This window comes from Ursus arctos, chromosome X (genome assembly GCF_023065955.2).
Source record: "Ursus arctos isolate Adak ecotype North America chromosome X, UrsArc2.0, whole genome shotgun sequence".
Classification (NCBI taxonomy): Eukaryota; Metazoa; Chordata; class Mammalia; order Carnivora; family Ursidae; genus Ursus; species Ursus arctos.
Window position 1 is genome coordinate 102,424,938 of NC_079873.1, and position 14,577 is coordinate 102,439,514.

The window sequence follows — 14,577 nt, forward strand, 5'->3', positions numbered from 1 at the left end:
GTCCCCACACTTGCTAGGGAGGGAGCCAGAGACTGCCTTTATGGAAACCTGGGCTTCTTGGGGGGGGGGGGGGGCGGACCTCCCCTGGTCCTGCAGATGCAGTGCTTCTGCTGTCCTGGGACTGGGGGCGCTAGAGTGAAGTCCTCCCCACAGCCTGAGGTGACAGCTGTCATTGACTGAATGCTTTGCGTTTCAACACTGCCTTCACCTTCCTTTAAAGTGCCTTCCCTTTCGTTTTTACATGCCACAGAGGATCCTCGGATGGGCTTAGCCTCTCCATGCCTCAGGTTCCTCAGCTAGAGAATGGGCTTGCGATGGAGGCTAAGTCGGCACAGTTGATGTGCCAACAGTGCTTGGTCGATAAGAAGTGCTCCCGGCATGTTTGCTAGCACCATCTAGATGTGCCCCCTCAAGTGGACCACTTTCCTTTACTGAGTCCCACTTCCTTCATCGAAAATCAAAGGACTTTGGAGGACTGAATGACCTCCCAGTTGCTTGCCAGCTTTGTTCTTCTAGGATTCTGTAAGTCTGAGGTGGGGAGAGCAGAGATAGTTGGGCTATGATGATAGGTGATGAGGGGGGACTGGGAGCCCCCCAAAAGATGAACTAACCTGCTGAGGGTCGCGCAGCCAGTTACTGGCCAAGCTGAAGTTAGGCTCCTGAGTGCCAAACCTCTAGTTTCCCACACTGGGCTGGCTAGGCTGCAGCCTGCCCATTCTTTAGCGCCTGGAGCGGGGGGGGGGGGGGGCGGGGGGTTCAGAAAGCATTTTGTTTGCACAATGAGGGAAGTACAAAATGGAGGTTATGGCAGCCTCTGGGACCAAGGGAAGCTTGTGCAGACCCACAAAAACCCAGTGGTGGCCTTCCTCACTGGCCAAGGTTCCCATTTCCTGCTATATGTGCATTTCTTCTCCCAGAGCTCCTCCCTATAGGTCCCTGTGGCAGGCCCTGGATTCTCTCTGGAGGGTGGCCGGAAGCATCCTCACTGTTTGCTGGGACCCCCCCCCCAACGAGGACTTATTCACAGTGGGTGCTTCTCACTCACCCACACCTTCAAGGAGGCCTGGGCAGATGAGGAGGCAGAGGCCCAGAAAGGGCCAAGGAGAGACTTTGCCAAGCCACCCAGCAAGCCCTGGGCAGAAGCAGATTCAGTCCTGGAGCTCAGGTTTCCGGGCTCCCGGCCTCGTGTGGAGAGGAACCTAAGGGCCAGGCAAGTCTCCTAGAGCATGAGCCTGGCTTTGAAATCCTAGCCCAGGTGCTTCCCACACTAATGCTGCCACAGGAGAAGATGCTGAGGGCCGGATCTGTCCCTGGGGGGGCCCTATGTGTTGTCTGGAACACTGGAAGCTTCTAGGGGCTGTGGCACACTCATGGTGGGGAAGCAGACCCTTAGCGAGGGCATGATAGCTAACCCCAGCTGAGGACAGAACCAGGTGACTCTGAATTTGAGCAAGTGACTTGACCTCCCTGGGCCTGTTTCCCCATCTATAGATTGGGGATAATGATGGCTGCCCTGTCCACTTCTCAGGGTTAGAGTGAGGCTTAGCAGAGATAACATTAACTCCCACTAGTAAGCTTGTACCACAGGCTGGGCACGGTGCCCACACTTTCCCTGCATTATTTCATTCAAACTTGACCACTGCACCGAAAATTCAGCAGAGCATCCTGCCAGATTTAGAAACAAGGCTCACTGAGATCAAGACACTGCCTTTAAGTTCTTACAGATAAGTTAACAGTGGTGCTGGGATTTGAACCCTGATCTGACCCAGACTTCCCCTTCCACTGAAAGCCCTTTGTCAATATGATTATTATCAGATTAGCTCCGCACGGAGGCCAGCTCATAATCAGTTTATTAAATTCCCTTCATTCTAGACCGTGCATGCTGTAGAATGCAAATCTTCTCTTCGGGCCCCAAGTAGGGGTTCAAGGGCTAAGTTGAGACAGGGTTCGGCAAACTGTGACCTGCCACCTGTTTTTATAAATGAAGTTTGGTTGACACACAGCCACACCCATTCATTTACATTTTGTCTAAGGCTGCTTCTGCAGCAGCTGACTGGGGTAGTTGAGACAGAGATGGAATGGCCCCACAAAGTCAAAAATGCTATCTGGCCCTTTACAGAAAAAGTTTGCTGACCCTGATTTGAAACATTCAAGGAAATGTTCTGGATGCAGCTCTGGCCTTTGGCTCAAGTCCACGGTAGCCGTGAGGGGAGCCCCTTGCCAGGCTCCCTCTGGGAGTACTGGCCAGTTGATCAGGAACACGAGATTTTCAAAGGAGCCCTGGAGAGGCCTCCCATTTGGGGGTTCCAGAGAAAGGCTGGCTGAGGCTGCAGCCCCTTCTAGGGCTGGGAGCAGAAGACAGTCTTCTCCTCCATTCCCTTTCGCAGTTCGCTGGCCTGAGCTCACTCTGCTCAGAAAGAAACTGTGGGTTGAGAAATTTCAGCTGAATAACCTTTAGGCCTGAAAAAGAAAATTATATAAGCACTCCTGAAAGGCTGCTTGGGCCAGGCCCCATAGTCCCCTCCGTACTGGAGGAGCCCAGCCCCAGCTGGTGGTATAGAGTCCCACCAGGGCTTGTGGGAGAGTCTGAAATGTTAGGCTTCAAGGGCTATGGCTCATTTTACACCACACATGGGGGCCTGAGAAGCCATGTGTCTGGGCCTGGGTCTGTTTGCCTCCCTAATCTCTGTCATTTCGGAAGCTGCCTACTTTCCAGGTGGATTTGAAGTACTGTTGTTTTTCAAGTTCTCTGTCCTGCACCCTCACCCTTCCACCTCTTGGTCTAGGACTTACGGTCCAAAAACAGTTAAGTGAACCCCTTTTCCTTTTTACCTCTGCATTTTCAAAAACCACCCCTACTCTGATCCTACTGTATTTATTTGGTCAAGATACCACCAAAGGGTGGCAACCCATATGTCCTGCTTTCTTGTGGTTTGATGTCTAATTCTCTTTCCCTCATTCTCTGCCCCAGGGTCAGACTCACAGTCACCCACTAGCATCCAATTGGTTACATACAATCGGGCCTCAAGATCCAGTGTTAGTGATCCCACCAGTCCACACCACGCCGTCTATCTCTTCTGCACTTACTGAGAATACCAAACACACTTTGTACTTAAGTCTTCCCTCTAATTAGGGGAACTTCTATAGGGCCATAGAAAGAATTTGCATTCTAGAATTTGAAGGCCAGATTCTAGATTCTCTTATTGCTTCACTTCTTTGAGCCTATTTTCTCATTTCTCACTCGTAAAACGGGGATCGGGGACTACGTCACCCAGTTGTTAGGATGATAAAAGGAGTTATTTTTAAAAAGAGCTTTGAAAGCTGCACACTTCTGAGTGGGTATTAAGTTCCCCCGCCCTGCCACCACCCCCTTCTCCTTGGTTTCATGTAAAATTAGAGCTTTGGGGGTGATTAGGGAGCTAACAGACCAATCAGCATAAAGCCAGCCCACCTAAAACTCTTTGCCTAACCAGTTACTCTGACGACCAGTTTGCCTAAAAGTCAAAGTAGTAATTTTGAAAGAAGGCATTTTGTACCAATTTTCCTAAGAGGCACTTCCAGCATAATGTCATATTTTTAAATCACTATGTCGCAATCTACAGCATTTTGTCAATGATGAGATTATTTTGTATGCTTGTGCGTGGCTTTTTCTATTTTATCTCCTATCGAGCAGTTTCATGGCTTTTTAGCGAGTTTGTCTGCAGACCCTTTCTTAAAATTCTGAATTTCTAGCATGAAATATCTGTCAAATCTGTAGAATATCCCACAAGATTTATCGAATGCACCTTTTTGATAACCCCTGTCTCCTTCTTGCTGGGTTGTACTTGCACTGTGCATGCCTGTGTGCACCTAATGAGTTGATTAACCAAATTAGCATGTACCCGTTCTCCTTTCTGTTCTGCAAGATATTGGCATTTCGACAGCAAGCATGAAGAAGTGAGACAGATGGGGCAGAATTGTATTGAACGCCTTGCATTTTATTTTTCAGGCCTTCTCATTCATCAAGCAGCTCTATTTTGTGAGACATAAAATGATACATACAAAGTCATTCCCAAGTGTACTTAGTGCAGGAAAAATAACCATTTTCAGGAAAGGCAGACTGGCTAAAAAGTCCCAAAAGTGTTCAAAAGTAGATAAAATTAGAAGACACCCACCAAGGATATAAAACAAATTTGAGTAGGAATCCCACCTTTAACCAGAATGTCCTTAAATCAATTGCTTTGTAAAAAAGCTTTAAATGACACCAAAGGGGGAAAAAAAAAGGACATCTAAACAGATGTCAAAACACTTAAAAGCGGACTGAGTGTTATGAGAACCGGTCATTTAGCACAGAGGTTCCTTTTGTGAGTTTGTGGCAAATTGGTTCGAGGCCATTTGACCTGGAATCGATTTGGGATGCAGGCACTTACCTCCGTGCAAGTGCAATATGTGAGCAAGGGGACAACCACAGACCTCAGGGGACAGGAATGTCCCTCCTGAACATGACCTCCAAGAGTAAGGGTGAATTGCCAGCTTTTAACTCTTTATTATAAAGACATATTTACACAGAACAATCTTTACAAACACAGTGAACACAATTATGGGAAGGGGACAATTTCTTAATGAAAAGGGCCTTAATATCTTTGTATAAATTAGTATAAGAATCATACACAACCATTTTAAATAAGACAGGCCCCCAGCCTCCCACTGCTCTCTTCTGCCCTGTGTCTCTGGACTTTACCAGCTTTCCCCCCCCTCCATGGGGCCGGCTGGGCAGCTGACGGGGCAGAAGACGCAGAGAGGAGGAGGGGAAAGAAGGCCCAATCCCTGGTGGGGGCATCAGTGGCAGAAGAGGCTTTCTGGACCCTGGCCAGCCCCAACTCCCAGCCCGAGGGGTGCGGGGGAAGCAGGTGCCCAGCCCGGTTCCTCAGGGTGGGCCTTGAAGCAGCAGCAGCAGCAGCAACATTAGCAGCAGCGGAAGTGAGGGGGGGAGGTGGTTAGGCAACGTTGGGGTTATTGTGGGGCTCGGAGGGCCCTGACTCCCCCGTCCCCACACATACATAGGTGGGCCATCAGGCTCTTGTCTCCTCTTTCCTCGCTCCTGGGAGGCCTCTGAGAAGGAAGCCTGCTCAGACCTGTACTTCCTCCCATCTTTCCTTCCTTCCCTCCCTTCCTTCCCTCCCTCCCTTCCTTCCTTCCTTCCTTCTCTCCTTTCCCTCCCTTCCTTCTTCTCCCCCTTGCCCCTCCCCTAAGGAAAGGTCCCTGGGAAAGAAGGGAAGGCTAATGAGTCCAATTACTTAAGGCTACCTTCCGGTTCCCGAAAACCAGCGTTGGGGGTGGAGTGGGAGCCTCAGTACTTGAGCTGCCCCTGTGAGAATACCTGGGGTCTGGAAGTGCTGCAGGAATGGGGGCAGCTAGCCAGGGATGGACCTTTTCAGCCCAGGTTGGGGAATGGACCAGCAGGGGCAGGCCAGGGAGGCAGGAGCAGCTGGGTCCCCACACCCCCACGGGGCAGTTCACAGCTGGCCTGCTCCTCCCTTCCCTGACACCCCCAGCCCCAACTGCAGGAAAGGCACTTCATGCGTTTTAAAAAGATATCATCAAGAGGGATGAGGACATCATCAAGTGCAAGCAGGGAACCTGGGTCCTCATTCTGGCTCTGCAGTGACCTGGAATAGGTTGCTGTCCCTCTCTAGGCCTGTTTGTGCAGGAGTTTGCACAAGAAGGCAGAGCTAAGTGATCACCAAGGTTCCTTTTGGCTCTGACATTCTGTGATTCTTGGCAAAAAAAAAAAAAACACTCCTCCTGCTTGGCTGTTGCTCCTGGGAGGGTATAGAGCCATCTCCTGAGCGAGAGCTTGAACTAGCGGGCAAGGGAAGGAGGGTGGTGGGGGGTTGCGAGTTGGGGGGCGAGGTGGAGGGCAGTGTTAAGAGACACAGAAAGGTGACAAAGTACTTCACAGCCCCTCTTCTTTGCCTCTTCCTTAAGCTAAACATGGCATGAGGAAAAGGCCACAGCAGCTATTCCTCCTCTTCTCCAATGCTTCCCCGCTCCCCTTCGCCGGAGGACTGAGCTCCATTCCAATGCTCCCCAAGGCATTGGAATCAATCCCAATCAATGCATCCCAATCAATGCCCCAGCCCCTCTAACCAGCACCTCCTTGCTGGGTGAAGGGTCCATCTGACTCAAAAGCCTGGGACCTGCTGGAGCCCACTGAAGTAGGGAGTGTTTCCCCCCTAGCCCCCAGGGCACCTGTGAGGAAGGAAGGGCTGGGCCAAGCTTGGGCTGCTGGACAGGAGAAGTGGGGACTAGAGGAAGGAGAGGACCGGGGAGAAGGCCAGCCTTCCAGTGCTGGGTCTCCAAAGTCAGTCCAGGGAAGGGCCAGGAAGAGGGGCTGAACGGATCTGTGGGAGAGAGAGGAAATCATCCGAACTAGGGGCAGGACCACGCCATTTGGGGAAGCCGGTGGGTGAGAAGAGCCGGGACCATCAGCAGCGAGGACAGGTGCGAGAAGAGAGGCGAATGGAAGTGAGGGCTCCAGAGAAGCAGACCGATCTATGGAGTAGCCAGAGTCGCAGGGGGTGGGCACTCAGGGGCCCCATCAGTCCTAAAGAGACAAAAATGACCAGAGAGAAGTTACTGACATGTCCTAGGTCAAAGGAACCAGCTGGGAAAGGGAAGGAGACAGCCTTCGTTCCCCTTTCCCCATAACCCTGAACCTAAAGCCCAAGGTCCCTGAGTTGGTGCCACCTTGTCCGGGCTACAGGGGCAAGACAACAGGCCAGGGATCAGGGCAAACTTAGGCCTTGCTTTCTCTACTACTGCCTTGGATTTTTCTTTCTTTCCCGTGGCTCCGGGCAACTCTCTTCCTCTTCTCTGCCTGCTGCCCCTCAACGCTCTCTGCTTCCCTCCCCCTCTCTGGTGAAGATCCACCCTGCACACCAGTAGCATACCCTGAGGCACCGCTCTCCAGCTCAGCAAGGCTTCCCCCCAGGACTTCTAGAACTCTCCAACTGGGCCAACCTGCCCAACCCCAGGCAGCAGAGTGGAGGGGAGATGGCACTCAATTCCTGGGGGAGTCAGGAGATCGGTCCCAGGTGTCAAGCCCCTCTCTGGGCCTTGGTCTCCATGTCTATAAAATGAAGGGGTAAGATGAGTGCTCTGTAAGGCCCTATGTTGCATGTGGGGCCGGGTAGGGCCGGAAGGGCTCGGTGCAGTTGTCTGACCATCGAGAAGCAGCAGGGTCACCAACTTCCAGGCTGTCCCTCCCCTGCTCCTTCTGCTGCCCACTGAGCAGAGGCTCAAGTACCTGCTTCAGAAAGGCATGGGGCCCTTGTGGGAGAGGCGCGGCCGCTGGCGGCGAAATTTCCTCCGACCGCCCTGCCAGGGCCCTGGTCCATTTCTTGACCCTCTGGGCTGCACCAGGTGGCGGACGTTGCCCTCCTCCAGCCCCTTGCCATCAGAAGGCTGCAGCAGGGGCCCTGCAGGAAGAGGAAAGCCTGTTAGCCAGGAGGGCTGATGCGAATGGGCAAGGGGCCATGGGTAGGGGGCAATGTCTCCACAAGGTAGTACCCATCAAAGCTTCTCCTCGGTTTTATCTTCCATCTTGGTGAACAGTTTGCAATTTTTGCACTGGCCTGGGCCAAAACCTACTATTCACATCTTACAATTTATGGGGCTAACTTTTTATGTCCTTTTGGCAGTTCTATCATGTTTCTGGCAGGCACAAACATATGCTTCATTTAGAATATCATTGGGGGGTACAGTGTGGGGCATCGTCTGTACTTGGTTAGGGCACAGCAAGCAATAACTCCCCATTGCACCCTTGCAATAGATACACTTAAAACATTTCACACATACAATGAAACAAATCCCTCTCCCACCATGTACCCATCACCCAGATTCAACAGTTGACCAGGTAGAGTCACATATGCTTTAGTTATCCCTTTTTTTTTTCTTTGTGGAAGTATTTTACAGCAAATCCAGAACATCATGTCACTGTACTCTCGCAGGCTTCAATATGCAGGTGACCCACTTTTGAGTACTTGAGATCTCGTATCTCACCCTTGGGCATCTCATCAGTGTTCGGGCATCTCCGAGGCTCCCTTGCTCCTTGTGATCTCCCTGTGGGTACGGCTGGGGTGAGGGGTTGTCTCTGACTCTGTGTGCCTTAAGCTGGGCTCTATTCAGCCGGTAACCAGATTTAGAGGCCAATAAATATTATCTGTATGAATGAGTGAACCAGTGACTGAACGGCACCTTGAGGCGGCAAGTCTGTGCATCAGGAGGGGTGGGGGCTGCGGCTGCCGGCCCCGCCCCACCGAATGCCCTATCACCTTTCATCCCCACATCACACCCCTACCCTGTGTCTGATGTAAATTGCTGCCATTTAAATCCAAGTTGGCTTCTCTTTGGCTCTCTGGGGCTCTGTTCAACATCTGTCCACACCTGGCTTAGAGTAGAAGCCTCCTGATGCCAGGCCAAGCCCTGACAGTGGAATCCAAGTAGTGCTGGGCGTTCTTGGGGGCAGTGAGGGAGAAAGGCACCTGGGCTGGCTCTCACAAAGGCTACAGCACAGCCAGGGAAGGCACGCTGGCACTCCAGAAACAAGCCTGGCCTCTGGAAGCAGGCAGAACAGGGAGATGAGACGGTGCCGGGCAGGGAACCTGTGCAATGCCCAGTCCAGGGCTGGCCTGCAGAAATACGGCTTCTGAGGTCACTGATCACAAATCCCCATCTCTCTCCTCCCACAGCAGCGGATTCGCCTTCAGCTATATCCCTGCCCCTGAAGCCCCATGTCTATCCATCCAGGCATCCCCACAACTAGCTCACAGTTTCCATATAACCACCCGTTGGCTGCTAGTCCCCCAGTCATACCCTGGCTGCTCTTCCCGTCCCTCCTCCTGCCTCCAGCACCCCCAAGCTCTGGTTCTTCTGTTGGTTCCTCTGTTGGCTCCTTGGCTCTAGTGATTCCTCCTCCGTTTGCACACAATTTCCAGGCATTTATCCTCCTCCTGGGCCAAAAGCAGGCGAGGTTTGTCCTTTGGGCCCTCCCCACCCAGGCTCCCGGGGCCTGCTGCTCTCTCAGACACGCAAGCCCACTGCGCACATGCGCGCACTCTAGTCCTCCACCCACCTTCCCCCAGAAAAGTCACAGGCCCATTAGGACCCCATTGTTTACCCACCACATTTCTGTGCTTCTGGCTGGGGTGGGTTAATGTGTCAGCTCCTCCCCCAATGAGAATTAAAACCCATCACCTAATAAGAATGAAAACACAAATTATATTCACACTTTGGGGCAGTGGGGCAGGCTACTTCTGTCTGTCATAAAGCCATTTGCAAAAGGGCTGGGCCAGGGAAGGAGAGAAGAGGGAAGGACCTTCACTAAGCCCCCGACCACAGCTGCTACAGCTTCTGCCCTGGATTTTGGGGTCCCCTCAAGCCTCTCCCTGACCACTGAGGGGAGTAGGAGTGATGCTGATGAGGAGTCTGTACCAGAGGCACACTCAGGGCGGGAAGGACTGTGCTGAGGGTGTGGTCAGGCACAGGGAAGGACCCTTGGGCCTTGGTTCTTGAGTCCGTGCCCTCCACTACTGGGGGTGGAGTGGGGGTGGGCCGATGGCACAGGCTACGGCCCCAGCAGTAGAGTGGGCATGGAGAAGAGAGACATGGTACCCAGATGGGGAGGGTATCACCTCCAAATATTCAGCACCCAGGACTGTGACTGTTGGTGGCAGTAAGGGAGGGAGGGCTAGGGGTGAAAGGCCCTAAGTGGGGGAGGCAAGAACCAAGATGGGGAATGGGGGTGGGGGCTCAGACTCCAGCCAGGGAGACATCTAGACTCCAAGCCTGCAGAGAAGAACTACCTTGAGTGACTGAGCACTCAGCCATGCCCTAGAGCATGGCCACCCAGAAGCCCCTGGCACATTGGATCCCCCTGGGCGGGGGAGCTCACTGTCTTCTTTGTAGCCAGAAATCTGTGTCTCTTCCCACACCCTGATCCCATCACCCACCTGTTTCCTCCTACTTTTGATTCTGAGTCTGGCTCACCCTGAGATAAGCTGATACCTGAGCGGCGGGCTTTATCCTGGCCAGTTTAGAGGCTGCTGATTTACATCACTGCTGAGGGCCTGGCTGCACAAAAGAATTCCCCTTCAGAAACGGGGGTCGTCCTCCACGCACTTAAATATTTTCTTCTAACTCATTGGCTCTTTAAAGGGAGGCTGGGGGGGGCGCCTGGGTGGCACAGCGGTTAAGCGTCTGCCTTCGGCTCAGGGCATGATCCCGGCATTATGGGATCGAGCCCCACATCAGGCTCTTCTGCTATGAGCCTGCTTCTTCCTCTCCCCTGCTTGTGTTCCCTCTCTCGCTGGCTGTCTCTATCTCTGTTGAATAAATAAGTAAAATCTTTAAAATAAATAAATAAATAAATAAATAAAGGGAGGCTGGGGGCAATCCCCCAGAGAATCTGAAGCCTAGAGGGACTGGAGCCCCTGCTCTCTGAAGCACCTTCGGAAGGAAGCCTCAGCATCGCTACGCTGAGGCCGGCAGTAGGGGGTAAACAGGGTTGGATTTTCGTGGCAACCTCAGCTTCACCCCTGCCAGGGCACGGAGAGATGCGTGGGACTCTCCAGGAACCTGCCAGCCTCACTGGGAACGACGCACCTGTTTCTCCTCTTGCCATCCAGTCTACCTTGTGCCTGCTTTCAAAGCCCACACAAAGAGTGCTCCGGTGCCCCCCCCCCCAGGCTCTGCCCCCTCCTGGCATTGCAGGTCTCTCCCTCCTGAGGCACCATCCTTGGTCTGCTCAGCCCTCCACCCAGTGCCCTGAGCTAGCTGCCCACACCAGCTTTGCTGCCCTTGGACACCTCACGCTCTGGCAGCCTGGCCCTCCACTTCACTTGCATTAGTCTTTTGCCGGACTCAGGTTACAAGAGTGCTTAGCACTTAGGGACTGGGGATGGAGTAGAGGTGCCCCCTCCCCAAGAGGGTGAGGCACAATAGGCTGGCCTCACACTAGCACCTGACTGCAGGCTTTGAGCTAGGGCTGAGGAGGGGAGGGGAGGGGAGGAGGAGGAGAGAGGTGCTCAGACAAGACCAAGAGACACTTGGCCCTGGCCCAGCAGCTCTCAGACTCAGAAGAGCAAGGTGTATCTCAGGTCAGGAAGCAGTGGAGGAGTTTTGTGTGTGTTCAGTGAACGGGGGGCGGTGTGGACATTCCAAGTCAGGACAGAGTGTATTGTGGAGCAAGCAAGGTTTTCAGGCCTGGGAAATTTTTTTTAATGATTTATTTATTTGAGAGAGAGAGAGAGAGAGAACAGGAGCAGGAGGGGGAGAGGGAGAGAGAATCTCAAGCTGATTTCCCTCTGAGGGCAGAACCTGATGCGGGGACGGGGGCAGGGGGAGAGGCTCAATCTCACGACCCTGAGATCATGACCTAAGCAGAAACCAAGAGTTGGCTGCTCAACTGACTGAGCCACCCACGCGCCCCTGGGCCTGGGACTTTGACTGGAGACTGTGGCTGGGGAGAGCATGCGAGTCAGGGCCAAGGGCAAGGTAGTTCTAGGGTCCCTGTTTCTGACCTAGGACAGGAGGCAGGAGGAGCAGGACATGAGTACCTGAACCCTTGGCTGGTGGCCAGCTACACAGAAGTGTCCCTCCTTGGCTCCTAAAGCTGTCATGGGGCGCAGAAGGCAGTGAGAGCCTAGTGTCCAGTGCTAGGCTTGAGCAAAACGTGAGGGCAACAAATTTACCCAAATAAGGGCACAAAGATATATGACCGAAGAAGGGTGAATGGGTGTGTGCCAAACACCATGTTCCCTCCCCTTGAAACTAGCTGTCTCCTTTACCAGCTGGACCCCTAAAGGGTCTTAGTAGTGGTCAGTTGCCCAAGGGTCTCCCCATAGCCTCTGGGCCAGCCCCAAGTATGCAGACCAGGAAGCCCCAGCTTCCTCCAGGACACCCTCTCTGTACCCACTCTTTCTTCCCCGATGGTGCCACTCTGGACTGTCTGCAAGTGGTGGTGTCCTGGGTATGTCTTATCTTGCCAACTGCGTTGTATGGGCAGGCCCATGTGGTGTCCTTCACTTCCCATCTTTTGCTCTCTGTTTGTCTGCCTGACAGGAGTTTCTGAGGAAAAGCCTGCTTCCTTCTTACCAAGGAAGAGGCTCACAGGGCACTTGGGCCCTGAAGAAGAAGACCACTGAACAGCTAGCTGAAGGCAGGGGGTGCCAGAGCCAACCAATGCACCTTCCTGAGAAGCCAGGCAGTGCTCCCAGGGTGAGGGCAGTGCCAAGAGGCAAGAGCAGAGAAAAGGGGCAGCCTACAAAGAGAGAGAGGTGGAGCCCCGCCAGGCCCCTCAGAGGCTCCTGGGCTGCAGGCCATCCTCCTGCTCAGGAGGGTCGGAACTAAGTAGGGCCCCACGCCCTTCATCTAGGAAACCTGCTGCCCTGACCTCTCCTTCCCTCTGCTCCCACCTCTCTGTGACTCCAGCCCTGGCACTAGCATTTGTCCACTTGGTCTTGGCCTTCCCCTTCTGTGGTGCCAGGCAGGCAGCAGCAACAGCCAGATCACAGGACTGTGGCAGCTGGAGGTAGGAGCTGACAGCCCCAGGAGACACTGACGCACAGGGGACAGGCAGCCTGGGCTGGGGCTGCCAGGGCATCGTAGGGGACCAGGTCTGGGGAGGGCAAGGGAGCACCAGTGCCAAGTGTGCAAGGTGGGGGGTGCAGTGCAGGTGGGGGAGAATGGTCTCCCCCTCCCAGAATCGCACGGAGGTGTCAAGTCAGGGGCATGTTTCCCCGGTTTGGTGCCTGGAGACAAGGGGACTAAGGGGAAGCGCGCCCGTGCGTGGAGCTGAGTAAAGGCCGGAGCCAGGATACCGAAGAACGAGGCCCTGGGGAGGCGCGGAGTCTGTGGGGAGGGCCTCCTGTGCGGGAGCAGGACAGCAGACCAGATAGGACCTTGGGGCAAGGGAAGAGACCAGCCTGGCCCGGCCCTGCCGGGCTCGGCCCGGGGAAGGCTGCCTCAGCTCACATGCAGGCTGAAAGGAGCAACAGCTGGGCTCCACGCCGCCGCCCCCGCCGCGCGCTCCTGCCTATGCAACAAGTGTCACGTCTGCATCTTGGCACATCATCCCGAGTGGCCCGCGCCCCGGGACCGGCGCGCGGCCCCTAACCTCCAGGGGCTGGAAAACCTTCCACTCCAGGCTCAGGTCAAGCTCTCTCCACTGATCCACGGGGAGCGGGACATGCTCCCCCCACATACATCCCCTCCACCACGTGGGGGTGCAGGGCGCGGGACCCTGGGCGCACGCCCGCGGCCCGGAGCTCCTCGGACTTCGAGCGGCCGCCGGGAGGGGCAAGGCGCCGGGCGGGTGATGCCCGAGACCGAGCTGAGCCCCCTCCCGGAGGAAGCGGTCGCCCTGGCCAGGCCGGTCCCTGGCCCAAGGCGCCCTGTCAGTCGGTGGCCCCGCGCGGCCGGCGCGTGGCTACTCCTGCTCGGCTCGCGCCCGGTCCCGGGAGGCGGCGAGCGCGCCAGCTGGGGGCGGAGGGAAGGGAGCGCGTCGGCTGCAGTCCAGGAGGGCGGCGAGGGGCACGCGGGCGAGCGGCGGGGCACGCACTCACCTCCACACACCGCCGTCAGGGAGAGCCAGAGCAGCAGGAGCGCCTGCACGCAGCGCCGCAGATCCATGCCGCTCCTCTGCCGCGCCGCTGCAGCCCGGGCCAGGGGGCGGGGAGGGCGTGCAGGCTGGGCCCCGAGGCGGGGAAAGGCGCGCGCCGCGGACCGTGCGTGCGTGCGGGCGCGGAGCTCTCGTGGCTCCCTGGCTGCGCCGCGGGCTGGCCGCCTGCCGTGCTCGCTCGCAGCCTCCCGCTCTGCAGCCTCCCTCTCCCGCCGCGGGGCAGCGCCGCCAAGCTGGCCTCAGCGGGCGGCTCCGGGGACGGCGGCGAGCTCTTTCCAGGAGTCCGGCTGCTCTGCCGCGGCTCCAACTGCCCGTGGCCCAGACTGCCAGCGAGAATGCTCCCCGCTCAGTCCAGGGGCTGCATTTTGTAGCTTGTGGCTTGGCCGCGAGCCCACTTGGTCATGTGGTCATCGGGAGGGCTGGAGGGGGGGCCAGGAAGAGGGAGAGGGAGCGAGCCTCCCGCACCGCCCCCCTCCCAGCACGCATTCTGCAGCCCCAGCCAGGGCGCGAGAGGGAACCTCGAGGTGGCCCCACAACAAAGGCGGCACGGCCGCTCAGACAACCCACAACCGCTCCCAGGACAATGCCCGCCTGGCCGGGGGCCAGAAGGTTTTGGAGACCTGAAGGATTTCAAACACAGGAAGCATTTGGGGCGGTGGAGGGACACACTTAACCCTTTCTCACTTGTCTTCCTTAAGGGCTGTCAAGGAACCTGGGCGCTCCAGGGAGGACCCGGCCCAGGCTGTCCCCGCTCATCCCCTCCACCTCTGACCGGCTCCTTCCCCGCTGCCACTCCCCAGCCCAAGACCCCCCCCCCACTAGCCCTCCTTTCTCCTCTGCCTCTTCAGCTGGGTTTGTATTGGGGGTGACTGTTTAGGCTTGTGCCCAAGACTGCTTAATTGCCTGGGGCCCTCAGG

The 14,577-nt window shown here is 55.6% G+C and overlaps 1 protein-coding gene across 1 annotated transcript; it reads right to left on the reverse strand.

The window, feature by feature from the left end:
• Positions 1-3,798: 3,798 nt before the first annotated feature.
• On the reverse strand, positions 3,799-14,010 carry APLN (apelin). Its single transcript, XM_026520560.4, has 3 exons — positions 13,605-14,010; positions 7,289-7,460; positions 3,799-6,586 (listed from the first exon to the last, which is right to left on the reverse strand). Exons 1-2 carry the CDS (start codon positions 13,669-13,671, stop codon positions 7,294-7,296), a joined length of 234 nt encoding a protein of 77 aa, XP_026376345.1. The 5' UTR covers positions 13,672-14,010; the 3' UTR covers positions 3,799-6,586; positions 7,289-7,293.
• Positions 14,011-14,577: the final 567 nt, after the last annotated feature.

Coding starts and splice junctions, on each gene's coding strand:
- APLN (XM_026520560.4), bottom strand. CDS start 13,671: ATGGATCTGCGGCGCTGCGTGCAGGCGCTCCTGCTGCTCTGGCTCTCC. Junction 7,461..13,604: donor CCTGACGGCGGTGTGTGGAG/GTGAGTGCGTGC, acceptor CTCTTCCTGCAG/GGCCCCTGCTGCAGCCTTCT.